The sequence below is a fragment of the Varanus komodoensis genome, unplaced genomic scaffold (assembly GCF_004798865.1).
Source record: "Varanus komodoensis strain SLA01 unplaced genomic scaffold, ASM479886v1 scaffold3, whole genome shotgun sequence".
Lineage (NCBI taxonomy): Eukaryota > Metazoa > Chordata > Lepidosauria > Squamata > Varanidae > Varanus > Varanus komodoensis.
Genome location: NW_025335761.1, coordinates 46,008,132 through 46,034,233, shown reverse-complemented (window position 1 = coordinate 46,034,233; position 26,102 = coordinate 46,008,132). Strand labels below are relative to the sequence as shown.

The following is a 26,102-nucleotide window of genomic DNA, read 5'->3' as shown; positions in this document are numbered from 1 at the left end:
AGCTGCTTTAGGTACCTTGGAAGAAAAAATGGGATATAAAGATAGTAATAAATATACAAGCAGCAGTTCTACTGCCATAATCTGTTGTTTGTTCCACATGATGTTGTACATGATAGGAAATTGTCCTGTCATCAGTGCTGACATTTGGGGGCAGTTTTCTGTCAGATCCATCCCCAGAAGCTCTTCTGTTGTCTTTGTTTCATGGCTAATTTAGTGGTATGGAGTGATAGTTTTTACTAGAGTTAAATACAACACAGCAAGGAATATATTACTGAACATATTTCTGATGTTACATAGGACATATTACTGATGCACTCTGCATTGCTCTTGTATCTGATGAGATTTGATTGCACGGGTTCAGTGACAGCGAAGTTGGAATTGGAAACCTGAAAATTGTGTAGTTTTTCTTTACCTGGGTGGATAACAAGAATTTCTGAAGGAAAAAAAAAACAACTAGACTATTTTTTAAAAATTAACAAAATGCTAAATTCCTCTAATCATAAAAACAACCTAGTTACAATTAAATCTCATCACAAACACAAGCTGTCTGCAAACCTATGGTTCCAAGAAGGGTGCCCCCAGGCCCGATTTCCCCTTTCAAGGGTGTAGACAGAGATCTGCTTTCAGAGAAGGAAGTCTAGCCATGAATCTCCCCTTCAGCCACAGCAGAAACCTCTCTGGTGGCTTTCCCCATAGGGTAACTTTAGAGAAGGGGAAAAAGTGAACCTGGAGGGAACATCAGTGGATCTACAAAAGCCATAGCCCTTGGCCAGAACCCTGACATAGAGGAACATTAGAGTAGCCCTTGTTTGCAATGGGAGATATTTTGTTAGTTTGTTTTTGGTTTAGAAAACACGTGGATGGGGAAATAATCCCCCCCTTCTCTTTTCTACGCTGCAGAGTCAAGGATAGATTGGAGCCTCTGATATTGTAGTAGTCTATTCGAGGGCAAAGTTTTGTTGTCTTACAGTGGGAGGATTCATATATCACATTAACCTACCCTGTGAATAACCACGGTAGTCTGGATGTTCACTGAACAACCTTTGGTGTGCCTGATAAGATGATTAAGGTCACTATGGATTGTCCATCCCTCTTTCCCCCTTGGTCCTCCATCCAGTAGCCCAGAGCACCTGGTGACTCAAGCAACCTTGCCTTCCTTCCATGTCCTAATGAGCCCCTTTTCATTTGCTTGCAGTGAACTGAGCTGCCACATTTACAGGAATACAGAGCTTTGACCACTGTCACATTTCAGGATTTTGACAGGGCAAATCAGAGATTTTGTGGACAGGTCATATACGATGGCACAAAAACCCAGGTAGGCTTGTCAACCCACTTTAAAAGGAAGCCTGAATTGATTGATAGCTCAGTTTTTCACAGCCCTGAGCACCTTGTCTTAGGAGAGGGTAGGAAACTTTGGCAATACTCAGGTGTAGAGGATCTATCTACAAAGGGAGTGATCTACTGCCCACCCCTTCTTGCAAGCAAAGGTCACTTAAGGCTTTGCTTTTCCTAGTCTCCTTGCCTTTTGACAACCATCAAGGGAAACCAAAGGGAAACCAAACCCTCTTTGCAGCCCCTCTGGATCAATATCCATGATGGATACCTGCTATACTTTGGGAGCAGACACCTCTCAGAACATTGCCCAAGCAAGGCTGCCTATTTCAGACCTCTGGAAGTGTGCACCTGTACACTTGCGCAAGTTGGGCTTTTTCCTTTAATGTACAAATGTATTAAAATTGCACAACTTTCTTGTGCTTAAAAAAGTAAGAAGCGTAATGAACCACTTAAGCACACTGGTGGGCTGTTCAACTCAGAGATTGCAGAAGATGATCTCTGGGGGGGAAAGAAGCAAGCAAAGAAAAGGCTAGAAGTCATGGTGGGGGACTAGAGCCACTGATGCTTGATTGATTGTGTCCTTTTAGTGTTTTTTGGAGCAGCTCTCGTAGCCTGGATGCACTGAAAAAGAACAGCAAGCAGTTTTGCCTTTTTCACCATGCCTTGTCACCTATGATAGGCTGTCATTTCAGGCAAACCCTGTTATTTTTTTAAAAATGAATTAACAGCTCTGTCATTGTCACACAGGTCATAATCATGATTGTCGGCCTTGTTTGTTTCAGGGCAGTTTGTCATGACATCTGTACCCAGTGTGGTTTATTCAGCATAACCATTCCCAAGCCACCAGAAAACCCATAGCTTGTTCTTCAGTTGTTCAGAATAGCTTGTTTTCAGGGTGACTTCTTGTGATACATGTTCATATCATGATGGCTTCTGCATGACTTTTCAAACAGGACTACAGAGCCACCTATGCAGAATGGTGAGAAACTTGATCATGATCTTACTAATGATGTACCTTCTGTATGCTACTGGAATGCTCCTGTGCAACTTATCCCTCTATTCTATTGTCCTTGGGGACAGTGGCACCACTTCCCCTCCAGCTTCATAAAAATTCTTCATGGTTTTTCACTTTCAGAAAGGTTTTTGCATATTTAACACTATTTTTTCACCATCAGGAGATGTGTACAATTTTTAAAGGAATACTGAAAAACCTGGGGCAGTGGGGGAGGGTGAATTTGTGCAGAAATACAGTATCTGCATAAGTTCACAGAGCTGCTGTAAAGATAAAACAAAATCTACCAAATAAACGCTACTCTGCTAATGCAGAGGTTGCTGTAGGCTTCTGAGGTTGCGCTGCAGAAGACATGGGATATTTTCTGGGAGTGGGCAGGAGGAGGATAAAAGGGAAAGCAAGCTGCAGAACACCTGTTCCTTTGTCAGGAGTAACGTGGGTTAGCATGTCAACAACCAACCCACCATAGCTTGTTTTCAGGGTTGCATGATCCAGTTAACTACTAAGTGCCTAAAATTTAGCCATTCTTTTCAATTTTCTCCTCTCATAAAAGTGAGAGTTCTACCAGCTCTTGCTTTCTGAATATTCTTGGGTTTGCCCTCATTCAGTGGTAGTGCCAGACTTGCTTTGCATGCAGAAGGTCCCAGGTTCAGCCCTTGGCATCTCTCTTGCTAGAGCTAAAAAAGGATCCTGCCCAGAATGCAAGAGAGCCACTCCCAGTAATTGTGAACAGACTTGGGCTGGATGGAGTCATCATCTGACTCACCGTAAGGCAACTTGTGGCACCAGTCTGACCAAAGTCACATGGGCAATGGTGCAGGGTGGATAGAACCGTTGTTCTCTGTATATGTGGTAGTGGAGCTAGTTCAAACAAGGCAGCAGAATTAGAGAAGCAATAGGAAAGGATGGTTGGAGACAGAGTGAAGAACAACAGGATGAGCTGGAAAGGAGCATGAAAGACATAGGAGAGCCAGTATGGCGTGGTGGTTAGAGTGTTGGACTGGGGACTTAGGAAACCTGGGTTCTAGTCCCTAGTCAGCCATGACGTGCACTGGGGGGCTTCAGGCCAGTCACAGACTCTCAGCCAGCCTACCTTACAGGGTTGTTGTGTGGATAAGTTCTGAGTTCCTCACAGGAGGAGAAGGACAGCATATAAATGCAATGTATTTATAATAATGGGAAGAGGACAGCTACATCTTCTAGTTCTTATATACCCTCATACATTTGCCACAGAATTCTGTAATGAGTTCTGACAATAGACTGTTCTTGAGGTTCTAAAATATTGTAATGAGTTGCAGATTAATATGTTTTAGTGATTAGATTTGCTCTGTGCTTTAAATCAGGGATTTTCTTGCTCATTTAAGTCAATCTGTATTGTAACCTGTAGCAATCTTCCCAAGACATGGTTTCCATAGGTTTTCATCCCCAATTGGACCCTTCAGAATAAGTTATTATTTTTAATAAAAAGAGATCCAGTGGCTTTCAACCCTGGCAGGCCTTATACTGTTCTCTTGCTACAGTTAAATTTCTCTTTACTGTACAGACACCTCTTCAAATAATCACCAGATTGTTGCTTGTCTGGCACAGGCTGTTCTGTGCTGAAGAGTCATTATAAGAATTGGAGCACATAAACATAGAGCAATACAGGGTAATTAGCTCCTGTAGTTTGATGTGATTCTTCTGGCGGAAGATGTTATAAGGCTTAAACATAGGTGTGTGCTTGTAATATAATACTGTACTTGGATCTGAAACCAAGACTCTAACATGATGTGGCAGGGTGGGGAGATCAGGCAAAAAAACCAAAAACAAAAAAGGGGGGGGGAGTGTATGTGGGGTTTCTCACTGCTGGCTATATATATATATATATATATATATATATATATATATATATATATTTTCATTCATTCATTCCAGTAAACGATGTATTCATTCCAGTAAACATGCAGATGAAGATATTTTGCAATGGGGAAATAACCAGCTCCCCACCAGCCACATTGCATTCAACTCCAGGAAGGACTGCAACTCTGTTGGGACCTTTGCATGATGCAGACGTTTCCAGATTCAGTCCCTGAAACCGTCATTGAAGGATCTCAGCCAGGGACAGCTTTCGCTTTAGGCAAGTGAGGCACATTCCTCAGGAGAGTGATTTTGGGTATTATGAAAGGACAGCAACATTTTAATTAAAAGGCATACGTCTGAAAGAAAGGTGATTGTGGGATTTCCTGCTGCAGGCACCAAAACAACTTGTGTTCCATGCATCATGACTTGGGGAGGGGGCACTAATTGAATGGTCCTGCTCAGGCAGGAAAATTTCTTGAACTGACCAGGAATAAGGTCAGGTTTTTATGGCTGAACCTTTTGAAGAACTAATGGCCAGTCAGAATAGATGGCATTGGGCTAAATTAATGAATGAGCTGGCACAGATTTGATTTCACTTGATTGGATTTTACTTTATTTCTGTACTGCCTAATAGCCCATACATTCTGAGCAGTTTGCAGTAGTTCCCAAACAGGAGCATGATACAGTAAAAGCAATCATATCATTTTCAACCATAATTTTATTTATTTATTAAAAGCTTTTCTACCCCATCCCCCACTAGCATCTCGGGACAGCTTACAATAAAATGAGTAGAATAAAACAGAACACCACAGTATCTGACAACTGAAATACTAAAACCCCAGTTAAAATAAATTAAACATTAAAATAACAGGAAAATAAAAAGATTTTCTCTGAAAAGAATATATGTCAGCACCAGGCAAACATCTCTGGGAAGCATATTCCGTAGCCGGAGTGCCACCACAGAGAAGGCCCTCCTCTGGGTAGTCACCCTCCTAATCTCCTTCAAGGAGGGCTCCCAGAGCAGGACCTCCACCTCAGATCTCAGGAAGCTGGAAGGCACATAGGGAAGAGGGCGCTCCTTCAGGGATCCCAGACCTAAGCTATTTAGAGCTTTATAGGTCATCACCAGCACCTTAAATTGGACCCGAACTTCAATTAGCAGCCAGTGTAGCTGATAGAGGACTGGTGTTATATATGAATGACCGGCACTCCCCATTAATATCCGGGCAGCTCTATTCTGAACCAGTTGAAGTATCTGGGCCATCTTCAAGGGCAGCTCCATGTAAAGTGCGTTACAATAATCCAACCAGGAAGTTACCAGAGCGTGGGTCACCGTTTCAAGGCAATGCTCATCCAGGTAAGGGTGCAGTTGGTGGATCAGCTGAAGCTGAAGAAAAGCTCTCCTTGCCACTGCTGCCACCTGAGACTCCAGGAACAGCTCTAGATCATAGTCCCCCAGCAGCATCTTCTGGAATCTGCCAGACAGGTAGGAATGGAACCACTGCAAAGCAGTGCCTCCAACTCCCAACCCGGCCAGCCTATCCAGAAGGATACCATGGTCGATGGTATCGAAAGCTGCAGAGAGATCCAGGAGAACCAACAGGAACGCACTCCCCCTGTCCCACTCCCTGCACAGGTCATCATACAGGGCAACCAAGGCATTTCAGTTCCATAGCTGGATCTGAAGCTAGACTGAAATGGGTCTAGATGGTCAGTTTCCTCCAAGAGCGTCTGGAGTTGTCCCACCAGCACCCACTTGAGCAGCTTGCCCCAAAATGGGATATTGACCACTGGCTTATAATTGGCAGCCATATCTGGGTCCAGAGACTCCCTCTTCAGGACAGGCCTGATCACTGCCTCCTTCAAAGGGGCAGGGATCTAGCCCTCCCTCAGCAAGGTGTTGATGACCTTCTGGACCCAGGTACTCATTCCGTTTTTGGCTTTGATAAGCAGCCATGAGGGGCAAGGGGCAAGTGAATGGGTGGTGGGTCGGACCAATCCAAGCACCTTGTCCACATCCTCTGGCTACAACAATTGAAACTCATCCAATAAAAGTGGACTGGATGGCGCTCTAGACGCTCCCCGTTCTGGAACCGTATCAACTGGAGTCTAGCTTGTGGCGAATCCAAGCGACTTTATCTTTAAAGTGCAATAAGATCCTTTTTAGGGCCAGAATGTAATAGACAATGTCTCTTTCAGGGATGGGAGTAGAGTTACACAGATATTCTTCTATACATCTTGTTGAGGATGTTCCTCATGCTGTAAAAAGGGAATCTGTCCTGTTGGTCATTCTAATGCCATTTGTGAAGATATTTGCATCCATTCCCATTTAAAAACATCACCACCACCAAAGTAACTGATACTGTGGAGCTTTGGAGGCAAACTTGGGTAAAAATAGCGAGAACTTATTTTAACATCCAGAGGCTTAAAATATCCGTATTGAACAGCTTAAGATGCATGTTTGGACAGAAAAAGTCCTACAAACTAAAAATCTAGAGGATTACATTTTCCTCTTTAACTTCTTTTTCCTGTTCTTGAAGATAAGTAGTGCGTGTGTTGACATTTGTCATTCACAATGAGAGTTGGAGGTTTCTCTCTGAAGTAGTTGTCCAGTTAGACTGTGAGAAGGGAAAGAATATTGGGAAGAGTTCACAGTAAAGTAGATTTCCTTCCCAAATGCTTCTGCAGAACTTCAAATGGATGATTAAATGAGGTAGCTGTGCAGCATGTAAAATGGGAGGGATAGATTGTTGAACTTTTCACTCTGGTTTGAGTTTTCCTTTTACAACAGGATAAGGGTAGTTCCTCTATCACAAAGGGAGGTTTATATGCCACCAATTCTCGCCCTTTGGCACCATTATCAGCTGCAGCAAGTGTTAAATAGATGAGCTTGTTCAGGCATCTGGGAAGGGGTGGAGAGAAAAGCTGGGTAGGGATGATAAGGAGAAGTATTAATGTTGATTAAGGAATCAGTCCTATACAAGTTTAAACAGAAAAAAGGCCTACAGTTTGCCTACTGTGTTAAGGGTATGCTGCCCTATGCAAGTTCAGGCATCTGGTTAGGGCATTCTGGGAGTTGTAGGTCTTCTGTCTATGCATGCTTAAAAAAAGAATCCATAACATTATTCCAGGTTTGTCAGATAAGCAAAATATTATATAGCTATCTTTTCCAAGGTGGCCTTGTGTATCTTTTTAACATCTGTGTTGTCAGGTTAAAATTTAACAGTTATAGCTTTGACTCTCTGCTTGTCAAGCAGCCATCAAGGTGTATATGTTTGAAAGTTCAAGTTCAATAGTAAGAACTTCCATGTAAAGGATAGTTGGCCTGAAATAGTTGAGGATTTGTGAAAACACTTGTTTTAATGTAAGAGGGAAAGAGGAGCATTAATTCCAGTTTGTGGAGCCTCTGTCATAGCTAAGTTTGTGCATTGCAGGAGGGATTTGAACACTGAAGAAAATATCTGTTTGAATGCACTTAAGACTTTGATCAAGTTCTGATTTGGTATAGATGCCTATGTACTTGCTTATATATGCAGCTTCTGTGTACGCTGTATAGCAGCCTTTCCCAACCTGGGACCCTCCAGATTTGTTGGACTAGAAATCCCATCATTTCTAGCCAGCATGCATGCAACAAATCTGGAGGGTACCACCATAATCCACATTTCAGAAATAGCAATGCATAGCATAACAGCTATAGCAGCTTTGTAGCAAAAACAGGACTGCTGAGAGACTAGTTTGTATACTTGGGAACAAAAAAGTCTAAGGGGAAGTAACCCCTTGCCAGATATCCTAAGGAGAACTGAAAAGATGCACTGGCCACAATGTACTGAATGTTGGTTGTGTGTATGAGGGGCAAGAAGAACAGAACGGAGTATCCTGAAAGAGAGGTTGGCTCTCTGGCTGAAACATTGAACAGGTGATCTCTGCTACTACATTTCATTCCAATTCCACTTGTTAGTACACAGTTATGAGGGACTACATCTCCACATGCAGATGGGCGCATGTTCACTTCCAGGCATATCCAGTTGAGAAGGTTGTGTGGAAGTAGAAAGGGTTCAGATCACAGCTACAAAGCTTACCAGGTGACCTTAGGTCAACCTAACCTACTTCACGTGATTGTTTTGAGGACAAAAAGAGTGGGGGAGAATGTTGTACACTGCCCTGAGCGCCTTGGAAGGTAGATGGGGAAAATGTAATAATAAAAAATAACCAATAAACATATTGTATGACTGGAATGGATTGAAACATTTTAATATTTTCTTGGAAGCGACATTGTTAAAGCTTGGTTTTGGTAGACTTCAATGAACTGGAATCTTAAACCTGAAATAAAGAGAAGACTTTTATGGTTTAGTAATCCCAAGTGGATAGTCATGCATATTACAAATACCACAGGAATACCATATACAGACTTCATAGAGGAATTACACAGGGAAGTGCTGTACTTTCTGTTCAGAAAAAGAATCATCTTGTGCCAGAGAATACTGAAGCTTGCAGCAAATGTTGAGCTGTACAATTTATGAAAATAGGTGAGTGTGCCATGAATCTGATGTAGGAGTGAAATATGCAAAATGCACAGATGAACTCTAAATTTTGACACCACCAAATGTTAAACTTTAATTCCAAGTAAGTTCTGTGTTAACCACTTCAACTTTAGAAATCAGAAGATTTTAGTTTAATTATTGTGTATAAAATTCAGTATTGTGCTTCATGGAACACCTGTAACAGGGAATTATCACTATTTTTATTAGCGGTAGCATTCATGTAGCACTTAAACAGCAGTTCATATCTATTATCCTCTCTAAACAGCCTAAGTCTGGTTGGACTGTATTACTGAAATGGAAAAAAGGAAGCACATGCAACATTAAAGGAAATGTAAAAACAGAAAGCAAATGTATGGGGGAGGGGATATTTTATTTAGAAATATCCCAATTACAAAATCCTATGACTGGGGAGCATTGCTGGAGAAAGCTGGTGGGTCCAGGAGGAGTGAATTAGGCAATGCTGTACAGATGCATGAGGTGGCCAGCTGTGGGTGGTTCCTGCCTGAGGCTCTCACAGTGCCAGCTCCAGACCTCTGAGGACCCCTGGAGAAGACACCCACAGTGCCAACACTCCCCCCGTGGGCTACTTTCTCAAGGCAGTTGTCACCAGCTGCTATTGCATCCTATCTGGCCCAGAGAATGGTCCGAAAGCACATGAGGCATCCACCATGTTGAAGCTAAGCAGGTCTGGGGCTATCCTGAGCTTGGAGGAGAGGCTACCTGGGAACTACATGTAGCCACCTTGAGTTCCACAATGGGAAAAAGGTGGAATATAAATATAATATTATAAATATTATAATATAAATATAATAATATGTGGGTAAATAAATAAAATAAATCTGTTTCTCACCACTGCCACCACTTGCTTACTTGACAGCAGAGAGCTACTGAGCACAATTCACAGTGCTATCTACTGCTTTTCCTTCTCACCAGCACTGATGTCTGACCCAGAGGGGGAGGCATATGAGCACACAAGATGCCATGATGAAGAGGAGGAGCAAGTCCATGCTCCTTTTGTCAGTTGGCCCCGCTGGGTGGTGTACCCTTTATGTAGGTCCTCCTCTATCTTCCTTCAGATTTTCATCTTGCAATGGTGCAGCAGCCAATTCCTCCTCCAGTGTTATGGTGCTGGTACTGAGTCCCTCATTTAAAATTTGCTCATTCCTGACTCTTCCTTCTTTTCAATAGCTTTTGCTTCAGTTTGTAGAGTCCAGAGTCTGATATCTATGCACAGAATTCCCTGCAAGAAATTCATACCTTTGGGAGTGAATGTGTAATATGTGAGAAATACTTGAAGAGAGCTGGTGCAAAAAGTGTGAAGCAGGAGGGCTGGAATTTTAGCCAAAGAGCAACACTGGCTTGTTTTTCTTCTTAGCAGAAGGCCATAAAAATAAGCACTAGATTTTGTCAGACTTGTGACAGGATCTGATAGTTCTCTAGAAAAAGCTTCTGTTTATTTTAATTTTAATTTTTTGTTAAGGACTATTTATGCAAGTATACAAAGGAAGGTGGAAATTCTCCAAACTCTAGGCCTTTAGGTATGTTTACTTTTTCTACAACTATGAATTGTTCTCAGAACATGGAGATCTTTCTTGTAAGCAACTTGATCTCTGTAATAATTGGTCAATGCTGTTAATGGTCACAATCTAGAGAACCTGTTCTGCTTTTGAAAACCAGCATATGCCATGAGAAGCAGTTCTTTTTCTTACTTGAGCAGTTTGTACAAGAACTTTTCCTCATGCAAAGAAAATTAAAACAATATAACATTTGTTCCATGTGCATAAGAGTTTCATATAGTTCGTTTGTTTCCCTTCTGTACCTCACATTATCCAGTTGCTTGGGCTGGGACTGGTACATATGGATGGGCAATGTAATCTGTTGCACACTCAGATTCATGTCCCTTGGGTTATAGATTTCTGAATGCAGGACTTCGTTTTCAATCCCTTCCTCTGTTTTGCTCTTCATTTGCAATTGTTGCTTTATCCTAAACTGAGCTTCCTCAATATGTGTGAGTGCTGGTGCCCTTAAATTGACATCTTCGAAGTTTTTATAAGTGGCCTTGCCTACAAAGAAATGAAATGTTACCTGTTCCATTTTAATAAGCAGCCTGTCTTCCAAAGATTTAGGAAAAACAGAAAGTTAAATTCAAACTACAGTGAATACACTGGATTGTTGTGCTTTTCTCTTGTAAAAGTTGTAAGTAACCTGACTGAAAACAACCAAGCTTACCTGATATTAGTGAACTCAAAGGCACCTTGGAATTCCCTCTTGTGCATGCTAAATTTGATAGACATTTTGGGGTAACTGGCAATGCTTCTGCATGGTCTGTGTTTCAATCATTTGCTGAGTCATGCCCACCCAGTAAGTTTTAAATCTCTGTGCTGTTGAGTCACAAGCAGGCAGCATCTACTTGTTCTCATTTCGAACTTTCCCCACAGGACTTTAGAGTAATGATTTGGCATCAGCATATAGGTGCAATAAAAGAGACTAAAGGGAAACTCAAGCAAGTTTAGCATTTTCCACAATGGAGCAGTGGGTGTATTCGCAAAGAAAAAAGCCCTAAGCCATTAGTCCTCAGATTCCTGGTTTATCCTTCACAAGCAAATATGCTGGTGCTCCTACCCATCCTCTCCTGCTTTGGCTTCTCCTATATGCAAGAGGTATAGGAAGGTATATAGGGCAGAAAAACTTAGTATTATATTTGACTCTGGATTTTAGCTTGCACCTTCGCTAACAAGTTTTCTTCTTTAAGCCAGCTTCAATCCCTGGGTTCAAACTTTTGCTTATCAGACAAGCCAGGACTCCCAGTTTGGATGTAATGCTGAGCTTTTCCATCTTAGCGGGTTCATGACTAATTTAACCAAACCTTCCCCAATATGGTGCCCTCCAGATGTTTTATACCGCAATTCACAGCATTATTGACCATTGGCTATGCTGGTTTGGCTTGGAAGGTGCCAGTGGGGAAGGCTGGTCTGGCCACTTCTGTTTGCAGGAGGCACCAAGCTGGAGCAGCCAGGCTGTGTGTGTCAGCATGCATGACCAGTAGACCAAGATTCTGAGGAATTCTGGCCAGATGTTCTGTGTAAATGCAGCAAGTGCGTCTGTAAGCAAGCTTCCTGGGTTTTATTTCTTTTTAAAAAGCAAATATATAGAATAATAGAATTGGGAAAGACCAGTAAGGACATTGGACCCAACCCACTTGCTCAGTGCAGAACTCCAAGTCAAATCATATCTGCTTGGCCAGATTAAATACCAGTGCTATCAGTGAAGATCAGTACTACATTCCAGTTCAATACAAAACTTGAACTGCAAGTGAGAGCAGGATACTGCTGGGTTCAAATGTAGACCTGCTCTAATCATATCTAATGTGAGGTTCTAGAGTGTGCTTTCAAGTGCCAAAGGGGTATGCAGAATGAGGTGCTGGATCTTCCTCCCTTAAATTTTCTTTCCTTGCCCTGGGTAATTCTGCCCACTCCCAAAGTCGATCTCATTTATTGTCTGGAACCCAAACAGAAGAATGGGAAAGACAGATTATAAAGCCAACAGGAGCACATGCACACACTCTCTCTCTCTCTCTCGCTCTCTCATGTACCCTTTTATCGCTTTAAATGTCGTGCCATCTCTGCTTTAATCTTTCTTGGCATGCAGTTGGCTCTTAATACAGTCTGCTGTCATACATAGTTTGGGCTTAAGTAATCATAAACCAACAGAGCTGGCTCTGTGGGAGGCTACAGTGGAATAGAGAACTGAGAATTCTGAAAGTATCAAGCATTTGCATGGTGCTCATCACCATAACATTCTGGCAAAGTGCTTATATGACATTCCCTAATCCAAAACTCCATTGTACAATGGTGAAAGGTCATCCACCCTATTTAAATGTTACATATATTATCATTTAAAAAATAAGTAGAACTGCATACACTATACACCCTGCAGTCTCACACTCATTACAACTTTATGATAATTCCTACTCACTGTAATTGTGTACGTGTGCATATCTCTTGTAATAAAAGTGGGTCTGGGTCTGCCCATCTGTCAGTGCCATAGTAACAAGACGGTGAAGCATAGACACCTGAAACTTAACAAGCATGAAGGGGAACCCTAGGGGTGACTGATTCGGAGTTATTCGGTTCCTAAAGCACATACATTAATTTTAATTTTAATGTGTCTGAAGCATTTTAATTTCGTTTATTAAATTTCTTATTGCCCATTAGCCAAAACTTTCTGGGGACAGTTCTGTGACCAGCACATTGCTTTCCAGTCCATACAGTTTGAAGCTTGGTAGACCACCGTGAAGCAGCCCATCCCTAGGGGAATGCCATGAACAAGCCACTCCCTTGTGGGTGGGTGGCAGAGTCTGTGCTAAGGGACTGCCATCAGGCATGGCTTCCCTTGGATATTATGGGCACAGTGTGCCCCAACTAACAGGCCTGTGAGTTTGCTTGAATATTGCTGTACCAAATGAAAGGAAATTCCAGTGTGTGTGAAGCTGGGTTCTTTTGGTAGTATAAATAGAAATAATTAAGTTCTTTAAGGACAACGGTATAACAGATTGCCACCACCACACCAAGTTCCAGTGATGTGAAGTAGAGAGCCGCAGGTCCTGAACACAGATAATTTTGTTTTGGCTTCAATTGACTGCAATGCCCTTGTAACGTAATGTGGGGTAGGTCATGTGCAAGCATTTACTGGGAAAGGGTACATGTGGAAGGACTTTGACTTCTTGGCCACTCCCAACTTGTAGTCAGCATGGAAATTCCATTCCACTCCTTTGTTACTCAGTGCAAACATTAGAACGGCACAGCATCAAGAATTTCTTTTGATACCTAAAATATGGAAATAGACCAAGATGGGGAATAGGGTAAATAAACACTCTGAAATCTTTACTTTACAATAGCCTTCTCTTTAGGAGACTGGACTGCACCCCAAGCCCTCGGACTGTTCTGTGATGGAAACTGAAATGCATTGGTCAATCCATTGCTTCATATAACTCAAAAAAGTCTGTGCTCAGCCTTAGTTGATTTAGCAAATGTTTCTGTGCAAGGTACAGAGTGAACATAGTTCAGTAGCAGAACCCACTCCCTGCATCCAGTTAAAAAGACTACAAGTTCAGCAGGGCTGGGGAAAATATTCCGCCTGCAACTTTGGAAACCCACTGACTGAGTAGTCCAGTGGTTCCTTACCTTGCATCCCCAGATGCTGGACTACTCCAGCTGTGGCATTGCTAAGAAGGACTGTGGCTCCCTGGCAGAGCACATGCATTCCATGCAGAAGATCTCAAGAGCCACCCTCCAGGCAGGGCTGGAAAGATCCCAGATCCCAGATCTCATTCTACCACTACACTAGACTGGCTCTCTAGGTGGGGTTAATGATGTTTTAGTCCAAAACATGTTTGGATCACAGTTTGGAAACTACTGGAGTTGACAGTACTGGACCAGATAGATCCAGTGACTTGAAGTACTAGAAAATGCTCCATATGTTGACTTCAATGGTTTTGAGAAAGGTCAGCTCGTGGCCTGTAATTTAACAACTCCTGGGGCAGGATGAACAAATGGCTTTGCCCAAAATGTCAGGGTCATACCTTCACCAATGCTCCATGAAAAAACTATCTCTGGAAAATATCCTCTTCATCTTAGTGACCATCCCTGGAAAACATTGGTTTTATCCTTCATGAAATAACCCAATTTCCTATCTTTATTTTTTTTCCAGCTTGACCTTACCAAACCAATAGAAGATCAGGGCCCATTAGATGTCATCATTCATAAACTGACAGATGTCATCATTGAAGCTGACCAAAATGACAGCCAGTCACTGGAGTTGGTTCACAGGTTCCAGGTCAGTCATGTTTGTTTCTGTTCTAATGATGAATGAGAAGTGCATTAATAATGGCTGGAGAATAGGATTTGTTTTATGCCATGCCAACAATTTTTTAAAAAAATCTTTATTTTCACTGTGCTTTAACTATCCAGTTGTACAGCTTGCTGTAAGTAATGCTGTCGGCCTGTGCTAGGGAACAGAATTAAAACAAGTTCTGCAAAGTAGAAGAATAAGTAACCTCTTCTTGCTCTTCGGTTTGTGCTAGGCTTTGCCAAACTGATTTTACCTGCAGGAAGATACCTTTAATGCAGATGTTGGCTGCCTATGGGGTTATCACAAAGAAGACTTCATTTCTTATGTTCATTAGTCTAAGTAATTTTTACCAAAAATGCATAAGAAGGACCTCTGAGGCAGATCTTAGCATACGGGCAATGTCAAATAAGAGAGAACAGTCCTTAAGGTAGCCTAGCCCTAATTGGGTTAAGGCTTTAAAGGTTAGCACGAGCACTTTGAATTTGCCTTGAAATGTACTGGTAACCAATGCAGATGACCCAAAAATAGTGTTGTTACATGTTCCAACCTTCTGACTGGCTCCCTTTAGCACTTAGGTGGCTACATTTAACTGAATCATCTTCAGGAGTAGCCCCATTGATAAGGCATTACCACAATCCAGCTTGAAGGCAGCTGTTGCAGGGGTAACCAAGGCTAGGTCCACTCAGCCCCCACAGCAGAAAATTTCTCTCTTCACTGCTTCCTTTCCTAATGTGTGCAAGTTGCTTCTTTGAGTCATAGCATGTTTTTGCACACTTACGTTAGAAACAGTACATAGAAACAGTACACCCGTTTGATGTATTTTAATGAAGAGTCTTGTCGTACCTTAAAGATTAACAGGTCTATTTTAGCACAAGCTTTTGTGGGCTGTAGTCTACATCGTGTATCATGGTTCTTCTGTGCATCACTTTCTGAGGGCTTCAGAAGAGAAAGAAAGAAGGAATCTAATAGCTAGTTTCATTCTTAAGCCAAGCAGTAATGTGTATAAAATGCCATGTTGTCTACAGCAAAAGTTAAAATTGAATGACTTCAGGAAGCCAAAGACATGTATTAGTTACCTTTAAAAGTACAACATCTGTTACTTGTACCCTTGCTTATTCCTTGCATTTCTTTTTTGAGGGCCAGGCAGTTTTTTAAAAAGTACTTGAGATGGCAACTGCAAGTCATGAACACAGTATTGCTGAGATGTTTACTTTTTCTGGGCTGTACCTTCAGGGACAAACATCAAAGTGAAAGAGGAATGCCACCTGTTAGAGTCCACAATTGGGCAATTTTTACATTCAAAGCCAATTGGTTTTGAACCAATGCTCATGTAGCTTTAAAATGCTTGCTCTTGCCATGTGAGCTCCATGTATTAAATAGCTCTGTTGAAAACAAACTCTCAGTTGTTGAGTGTTGAAAGGCGGGTGCTATTTCAACAAAATACAGAAGGACCTTTGCACAATGGTTACAGCCAATTGCCAAATTTCAAATAAACAAAGAAATTGAATTATTGAATGCAGAGATCATTCTATTCTGTACTTTCTCCATAAATGCACAGTAAACTATATGTAGTTTAAGAATTGTCTTGCATAATTATGTAAACCAATTACAAAGGAGTAGGATAGTAGAGGACAGGAGAGCCTGGAGGAATGTTGTTCATGGGGTCGTAATGGGTCAGGCACAACTTTGCGACTAAACAACAAAACAAGGTATTCCTATTTTCTATAAGCCAAATCAGAGGTGCTTGTGGATGCACCATATTTATTTATTATTTATTTATTAAAACATTTTTATGCCACCCCATTCGCCAAAGCCTCGGGGTGGCTTACAACAATAAAATAATAATCATAATCATAAATTAAAAATATAAACATTAGAATAAAATAGAAACATACAATATAAAATAAGCCACCCTGGCCAGATAAAATTCAATAATATTAACATTTAAAATGCCGCTTAAATAAAAAGGTCTTCGCCTGGCGCCAGAAAACAAATAACGACGGCGCCAGGCGGACCTCTCTGGGGAGTGCATTCCATAACTTAGGCGCCACCGCAGCGAAAGCCCTCCTCCGAGTCCCCACCCTCCTAATTTCTTTCACGGAGGATTCCCGGAGAAGGGCCTCTCCCGCCAATCTCAGGGGGCGGCTGGGCATATATGGACGTAAGCGCTCCTTTAGGTAACCAGGACCCAAGCTGTTTAGGGCTTTATTGGTCATCACCAACACCTTGAATTGGGCCCGGACTTCAATGGGAAGCCAGTGAAGCTGATGGAGAACTGGAGTCATGTGGACATAATGCCCAGTCCCCGTCAGCAGCCTGGCAGCTCTATTTTGAACCAATTGAAGTATCCGGACCATCTTCAAGGGTAGCCCCACGTAGAGCGCATTACAGAAGTCAAGATGGGAAGTCACCAGCGCATGTGTCACTGTCGCGAGGCAGTCGTACTCCAAGTAGGGGCACAGCTGATGAATCAGCCGAAGCTGGAGGAAAGCGCTCCTCACCACTGCTGTTACCTGAGCTTCCAGTGAAAGCTCCGGGTCGAGGAGCACTCCTAAGCTGCGGACCTTGTCCCTAAGAGGGAGTGCAACCCCGTTCAGGACAAGGTTCAGTTCACCCTCTCCAAAGTCCGATCCACCAACCAACAGGACCTCCGTCTTGTCTGGATTGAGCTTCAGTTTATTGGCCCTCATCCAGCCCATTATCTCGGCCAGGCATCGGTTCAGTACAGCCACTGCCTCACCTGGATTGGTGGAAAATGAGAGGTAGAGCTGGGTATCCTCAGCGTACTGATGGTTCCGCAGCCCACACCTCCTGATGACCTCTCCCAGCGGTTTCATGTAGATGTTGAACAGCAAAGGGGACAAAATGGACCCCTGCGGTACTCCATGGCATAACTGCCATGGCGCAGAGCCATAGTCCCCCAGCACCACCTTCTGAGATCAGCCATTGAGATAGGAGCGGAACCACTGCAAAGCAGTGCCTCCGACCCCCAATCCCGCAAGCCTATCCAGAAGGATACCATGGTCAATGGTATCGAAAGCCGCTGAGAGGTCCAGGAGAACCAACAGGGACGCACTCCCCCATCCTTCTCCCTGCACAGGTCATCGTACAGGGCGACCAAGGCAGATTCAGTACCATACCCAGGTCTGAAGCCGGACTGAAATGGGTCCAGATAATCCATAGAACTGTATCTGGCCGATCCATAGATCTCTGTGTCTCTTGTTCATTTGGGCTAGTTCCCGCTTTCTCCAAGTTAGTTACTAGGTGAATTATGTCCCAAAATTCACCACTGGGTACCACTTTACATGGCTGACTTCTGCCTGGTCAGCCTTATAGGCTTCTTGTTGAAAGTTAGTGTGAAAGGAATAATGAATTTTACATTACATGTATACCCTGCCTTTTTTCCTCTTGCAAGGAACCCAAGGTGGTTTAAATGATTCCCCTCATCCTCATAATAACCTTGTGAGTTAGGTTATGCTGAGAGCCAGTGACTGGCCCAAAGCCACCAGTGAGCTTCATGGCCAAGTGAAGACTAGAACTTGGATCCCCGAAGTCCCACTCCTCACTGTAACAACTACACTGACTCTCACATCATGCAGCACTTACAAGTAATATCCTACTTCTGATTGCTTTATGATGGAAAACTTCTCCCATGGGTTGTAAACTTTCCTTGATAACAATCAGCAGCAATAAATGTTTAGCAGTGCCTGGCTATGTACAAATATCATTAATCTGGCCGAATTACGTGACATCTTTGGATACCCCCTGAGCTCATCACTAGATAATCAGTGTTCTAATGAATTATTCACATAAATAAAAAACTTTGCCCCCTTGCTTTTTGCTAGGCTCAGCACCAACAAGTTTATGAGGTTTTCTGATGCTGGAACTGCACATTTTAAACCTTGTAAGAGCTTATACATGGACTTTAGTGTAACCAAAAGTAACAGGCTAGATTTGGAGTGTCTGTGGGCTACAGAAGTTTGCTCCTACTGTAGCAGAATTCTGGAATGGAACTTTTCTCCCATTGAATGAATGATTTCTGTCACTAAGGTTCTTGCACTGTTGTTCTCCGGGCTTCAAATCTTGTGTTTGTCCTTGAATACATAAAAATGTGCTAATGGGAGCAGGAGTCCTTTCCACTGATAGTTGGACACTGTTGGATTTCACTCAGTAGCAGTAATCAAGGGATAATAATGACAAAACTTTTTACAATTTCTAGGTGCTTTCCAATGGTTTTACTAAAAAGAATCAGCTATGCCCACAAATATACTTTTTTCAAAATGACAAGAGTTTTTTAAAATGATTCTTAAAAAGTGGGGAATGGGAAACAGAGTTTAGAGGTCAGTGGGTTGTAAGAGGAAAAACATTTTCAAATACTGTGCTAAAACTCTTGCACAGGGAAAGTTGGGAATTCCTTAGAAAAGAAACAATAGGACAAATGGCATATAGGCATGAAATAGAGGAAACAGCTTTAACAGAAAGCAAAATATCAATAGAATGATGAGACCAAGAGGGCAAAAAGAGAAGATAAGAGGAAGAGAAAAGGTTTTTAAAATTCTGATAAAGGAAATGGAGTCCATTGAAGGATCCTAACAAAGGAAAACCATGGGGAAAAATTAGGTAGCAGATAACACTAAAAACAAGCAACCATGTTAAGAACAGGGATGAAGATGCAGTATGGAAAGAAGCATTACAATAATGGAAAAGAGACTCAGAGACAAAACCACTGTCATAGAAAAGGACTCCCCACTGCCACCTAGGTTTGTACCAAATCAGGGAAATCTAGCTTGTTTGAGCTTCATGGAGTTCCTGCCCTCTTCCAGTTCAGTGATCTGAAGCAGGCCTAGTTGGGGTGAGTGTTTCAGAGACCTCCTTGCCTAAGGCAGAGTGTAATTTCAGCAAACACGAAGCTCTAGTGTGATTGTTGCAAAATAAGTCGATTTGTGTAAATCACAATTCATGTAAAGTGCTACTCTGCACAAATCATGCAAGACCAATGTGGGGCTTTTAGGGTGCTTATTTTTCCAAATTTCATTAGTGTGTTTTTTTTAATTGTGCAAAGCATGATCTATATTTGAGGTAGAAATCTACAAGGAGTATAACATGGTCTCCAGGGGCAGCTGTCTCTCACACTTTACAGTCTGCTTGGGTAATTTTGTCTGATTCTGAGGAGAAGACGGAGGAGTGGCAGAGGTCCTGATGATTTCAGGGTTACCTATTGAAGTTGTTCAGGCAGAGTGTGAGAACCAGCTCACCTTGGAAAGGGAGGAAGGCTTACCAGGGCTGGAGTGGGAGGGGAAGCAAGGAGAGTTGCCTGACCTGGTCAGGGGACAGCAGGTGAAGTGAGGAGACTCATTATGATGTGACTGGCATTCCTGACATCTGGCCAAAAAGCAGCAGGAGCCACCCTGAGGGTGGAGCCAGAAGCTTTTCTGAACAGGAGGGAAGGAGGGGAAGTTTCAGTTGAGATTCAGCTCTTTATATGGGCAGATGCTTCTCTCACATCTTGAGGAGAACGCTATTTTGATTTTTACTGTTCTGCAACCTGTTAAGTTTTAATAAAATGTCTCAGACTGTGCTTCTAAGATTTTGTTTGAGCTTGCTGGAGAGGGAAGGAGAGAAGTGACATGTTCACAGCACCCAAATGGATCTTTGAGAAACTCCACTGGGAAGAGGAGAAAGATGCCATCAGTAAATATGGAAAAGGAACACTTAGATCAGGAAAGCACAAAGTTTTTATTTTGTATCATAGTATGTTTCTATGGTATGTGGATGTGTGTGATTTTTATAAACTCCGCTAGAATCTGTTCAAATAGATGTGGTTCTACCTGAAACTTATGGGCTGCAAGTGCTGTTTCTGAGCATTTGTCTACGCCGGTTCTACTCCTTTTTCTTAGCTTGCAGGCAGCAGACCTGCAGTGTTTCAAAAAGGCTGGCAAAGCAGTTCTGAATTTCCCCAGTTTGTGAATTTCCCCTATTCAGAAAAGAAAGTCCAACATCGCAGCTGTGGACATTATAGCCTCATTCTTCTCAAAACTGATCTTCTCTGCCCAAGGGATAGGCATTTGTTGTTTTTAAATTGCATTTTGAGGCTGCTATGTTCCATTTCAGAAAAGATTGCACACTTGTGGGGCAGCCAGGCTGTCTATGGCTATGTGCAGCTCCAATAGCACTGTGGAGTGTTCTCTAGAATATGCTCTGCATGTGCCAGCAGTACAAAAATGCCTTTAGCTCCATGTCCAGTTCTTCAGGCATTATTGATTTTTGTCGCTCCTTAAAAATGTACATCTGCCTAGAGTTTTGGCTGCGGCTTTTCACTTGCTACTTACGTCCTGCTACTATGCTTAATGCCACTTTCACTCAGAGGCTCAGGCAAAAATGCCTTGCACTTAACTTTGTCATGATGATTCATTGCTGTCTTCAGTGGAAAGTAGCTTACTAATACTAATAATTTTAAAAATGTTTTACTTGTAGCTACAGCAGCATAATATGACTTTTTCATAGAGCAATTGACTTTGTGTATGTGTATGTAAGAAAAATTATCTTGTGTTGTACTTGATGAATTAGGGTCCTTTCTTAGGAACTGTTTTGAACAGTGTAGTTTGTTATTGACAAATGCAGCCTGAAACAGCTCAGAACCAAGTTATCTTTAGGATCACCTCACTCTTCATGTTCCTAACTCTCAGAAGGCCAAATGTAGCACCCACCCTCCAGAATGCACTGCCTTTTAACATCCCATTGGCACCTACAGTTTTGACTTTCAAGGGCTTGATAAAGACCTGCCTCTTTAAGCAAGCCTTCCCTGAAGTGTGGCCCAATCAGTTAGAACTCGTGTTTAATTGTTCAGCAGTGACTGTTTTATTGTGGTGGTGGTGGTATTTTTACTGCTTTGATAATTTTATTGGAAAGAGCTGTACAGACTGATGATGATAGCAGTAACGGTAAAAATATAAAAACTGCTGGACTGTGCTGTAGAGCATCCCATACTAATCAGGCCTCCTGTTTTTATACAGTTGCACAATATCTGTTAACATGAATTCTGTATCGTCCCCTTTCATGTAGAACCATTCGTTTTTCTCTCTTATATGGGTTGAATTTAAGATGCATGCTCAATCTGGTACTCTCCTGACATTTTGGGTATTAACTCCCATCAGCTTTAGTCAGTATAGCCAGTGTCCCGGAATGCTGGACATGGTCATCCAAATTATCCAGAGGGCACCAGGCTGGGCAAGGTTTATTTACATACTTTCTAGGGAAGGCGCAAAAAGAGAGGGACTTTGGGGGATGCCTAAGCTACCATTCTATAGAAATGTCAAGGCTTCCTTTTTGCAAAGATTTTAGTAAACATAATAGTATGAAAATACAAGGAGTCTGCTAGTATATTTACTATCTGTCCCATCTCAATGCCTAACCAATATTATAATGCATACCATATTATCCCTGGTTACTAAAACCTATTCGGTTATTTGTTCTCATCTGACACCTGCTCCTGGGCAGTGGGATAAGGGTTAATTCTCTTGGCAAAACAGAGAAAAAGGATAGATGAGACAAGGGAGAAGGAGAGGTTTGCTGTTTGTAATTTCTACATGCTTTTTTGCTTTGGCAGACTGTCAGGAGAAGGAGGAAAGCTGCTACTCCTGTAAAGAGAGCCCATGTATAGTGCTAGAATTTTGAACGGGAACCTGGGAATATACATTCAGGCAGCCACTGACTTGTAGCCTAGCCTACTTCACAGGGTTGCTGTGAGGATGAAATGGAGAGGAGGAGAGAAATGTATAAGTGATGACAGGTCCTTTGCAGGAAAAATAAAGGTGGAATATAAATGAAGTAAATAAATAAATATGACTGCACCCCTCTTGGTAGGGATGTCGGATTGAGGGTTAAATTCTATTTGGGCTAAGTCGTTGGGGGTCACAATCTGGTGGTGGGCTTACTGAATAAGAAACCAAAATTGCAGGTCTGTTGTGGCTGGAAGCTCTTGCTGCCAGTAACTAAGCTGCAAGAGGCATTTCAACCTTTTAGAATGAGAGCAAAGCTTACAAAAGCTAGGAAACCACCAAATGTTGAAAGGAAAGCGAGGATCCCAGAGGGCTGGATTTAGGATCCTGGGCCTGAGGTTCTGCACTCAAGCATAAGGAATGAGAGCCTTTCTTCTGATGTTATGTAGTAGCAACTGTTTGGGGCTGTAAGCCCTCGTGGGACACTGGGGACTTGGCAGCTGCCCAACAAACTGACCCATTAGATATTTTGATGATGTTCCCATGAAGCAGCACATTTCAGAAAGATGATTTTGGTTTAATATTTAGTAAGCAAAAGTCCTTATTACCTCATTGACAGCATCAGCAACTTTATGACTTTATCTCATTCCCTTTCTCTCCATTGCTGTAACATGCTTATGCAACATTTTTGCTGTGGATGCTTATAGCTTGGTAGGTTGTTTTACTGTGTATAGCAAACATGCTGAGTGTTCTTTATGTTTTAGGATTAAATTTACTTCCTTTTGAATTCAAAAGACACTGCAAGTGGAACGGCAGTAAAGAGTATGCACAAAAAGCATGTTGGCGGCTGCTTGGGGAAGAATGCAGAAACGTGCTTGTTACAGACAGGCTAGTCTGGGGCTCTGAGTATGACATAGTGTGGCGCACATTGTGGCCTCCTTGTGGAGCTTGCAAGGGGATGAATTGTGCTTATGCGATGCAGTGCTGTGAAGTGCCTTCATGTGGCTCATGTAAGCGCTCCCTCTCCTGGCCAAGGGTGAGGACAAATTGCCTACTTATTATCCCACTGATATATACTGAGACCCAATCATGCACATGCTTTCTGCTGCCTGGGAACAATCCGTGCTGCATCAGCACATCAGGAAGGCATTTTTTCCGCCACCCGCAAGACAATTGCTGAAATAGTGACTCTGCTGATTCTTTTTTCTGTTCCATGCACTTGGAGCTCCCTCTTAGAACACTGGCAAGGGGCCATCTTTTCCCACCCCTTCCTTTGTGCAGCGCTCAAAACCTGCCTCTTCTCCACTGTGCCTTAGCCTAGTCACTCTTGTCTTCCATCTGCTAAAATGAAACCTCAATATTTGTTTGGCTGCTGTCTTCTCCCACCCCCAAATTGGCTCTTTCAGACTACATTTAGCTCTACATTTAGATTAGATCTTGGGAACCTGTCGTCTCTTAATGCTACTGGGTAAAGGCCCAAACAGATGGATGGCATTAAATAAGGATAGTAATAATAGGCAGTGTTATCCCCTGTGTACTCGTTGAAGACCAGAGCAGGCTGAGCCTATGGACTGATGTTGGTGAGTAGTGCTGCCATGTACCTCAGCTATGCCCGTATCAGGAACTGGTTAAAAAACTAGTCCATGAGAAAGCCAACAGATTCAAGCAGAGGAATGAAATTGCTTCTCAATTCTACCTGGCCCTGGGTGTTAGCAGTGGCAGCACCAATCAGGGATAAAGGCATGGGATGCGGGTGGGACTTTAGTATAGGAAACTACAGGCAAAGTGGGTGGAGTTCAAGTCAAGATGGTAGCCATTGTAATTGGCTATGATGTGGAAGGCAATGCAAACTCACCACATTATGATTTCTCAATATAGTTGTCATGTCTATCACACTTTAAAGATAGAGTAATCATAATTATTTATTTTATTTATTTATTTAAACCATTTTTATGCCACCCCATTCGCAAAAAGCCTCGGGGCGGCTTACAACAGTAATAAATTTATTTATTTATTTATTTATTTATTTATTTATTTATTAAAACATTTCTATGCCGCCCCTTGCCGAAGCCTCAGGGCGGCTTACAACACAATAAAATACAAAAATAACAATATAAAATAAATAACAATATAAAATAAATAACAATATAAATAAACATAAATAAACAGTTATATAATTAAAGTTAAAAAACCAGAAACATCTCAGCATGTACATAAAAACCCAATAAATACAATTCATAAGTTAACAATTAAAATAACTTTTAAATAAAAAGGTCTTGGCCTGGCGCCGAAAAACAAATAACGACGGCGCCAGGTGGACCTCTCTGGGGAGCGCATTCCATAATGGTATGGAACTTTGGGAATAGGAACAAAAAGAAGATTTTATTATGGCTACTTCACTTGCATTGCATTTATAGCCTGCTTTGCAAGGAACGCAAGGTGATTTTCAAGATCCTCCTCATGACAACAACCCTGTGAAGTAGGTCAGGCTGGGAGTTCATAACTGGTCCAGTGAATTTCATGGCTGAATGGGGACTAGAACCTGCATCTCAGTCCAACACATTGGCCCTTGCACTGGGAATTGAAAGGGTAATGGATTTTGTATGAATTTAGTCTTCATCCCAATTTGCACAGGAAGCAGAACACAAAAGAACCCCAGTTGTTAATGTAATGGAATTCTATTTGGAAATCTAGCCTCAAATTATCTCTTGGTTTCATTTCAAAGTCTAACCAATTTCTCAGAGAAGAGCTCAACAGTCTGCCTGATGATGTAAGCCAGCAGGACGCATTATCCATGGAATACTTCCTTTTATTTTCCATGGTTTCTCTGCTTTAGCTACAGAATGTTGATATAGCATCACTCTATATTATCTGCCCTCTCAGAAAATAATTTAAAGCTTTTATTGGATTACATTCTGCTATCAAAGGAGTACAAGTCTTCTGCCTGATGACTTTTGCATAATTCAGAAACACGCACATGCCAAGAATTAAGGTAAAAAAACAAAAACTTATCCAAGTACCCCCACCCCACCTCAAAGAGTAATAATAGCCAGAGGAAGTAATGCCATTGCCTCATAGTGAGGAAAAATATTTTTAGTGGCTTTTAAAAGAAGAAACTGAATGACGTTCAGAATCAACGTTCACAGGGAGATAAACCTAAGGGACAAGTTTAGTCTACTGAAACAAAAATGACAAGAAGGATAAACCTCAGCTGAGAGTGCATTTGAGGGATGGGCCATCGCTCAGTGGTACAGCATCTGCTTTGCTTTCAGAAGTCCCTGATTTGATCCTTAATACCTCCAGATAGAGCTAGGGAAAAATACTGTCTGAAACTTTGGAGCTGCTGCCAGGGAGTATCAGTGGAGCAATAGTCTGATTAAGTGACCTGGTTTGCACTTCACAACTCAGAGAACAAGTTGGCTTTAGGTTGTTGCATGCAAGCTAGTCTACTCATGGGAACTCCAGGACTGAGCATATGTTTTGTTTCCATTCCTGGTGATTTGTATGTTAAAAATGCCACTCATTTTCCTGTTGCTTACCAAGTGGGATCTGCAGTGTGGAGAGTGGTGTAGCCTTTACTGTAAAATGAGCAGAACTATTCCCTGGGTTGACCTTAAAATGAATGATTGTTGGCAGTAGGTTTACTGTTGCTCTATAATCTTTGTTCCCCATGTGAAAATAACCAAGCCAGTCTCCCAAGAGACATTCATAGCCTTTAGCTAGCTGCATAAGGTGGTAGGTATTCCTGACCAGCTTTGCTTCCTAGGCCTAATTGAAGGAGAGATACAGAGCTGGAGGAATCCAAGG

At 42.1% G+C, this 26,102-nt stretch overlaps 1 protein-coding gene across 1 annotated transcript in view; it reads left to right on the top strand.

Moving 5' to 3' along the window:
• ITPK1 (inositol-tetrakisphosphate 1-kinase) overlaps positions 1-26,102 on the top strand; it is a 143,712-nt gene that overhangs the window by 65,107 nt on the left and 52,503 nt on the right. The window contains exon 3 of the mRNA XM_044437244.1: positions 14,437-14,562. Coding sequence (XP_044293179.1) covers positions 14,437-14,562 — 126 coding nt within the window. The remainder of the gene's footprint in view (positions 1-14,436; positions 14,563-26,102) is intronic.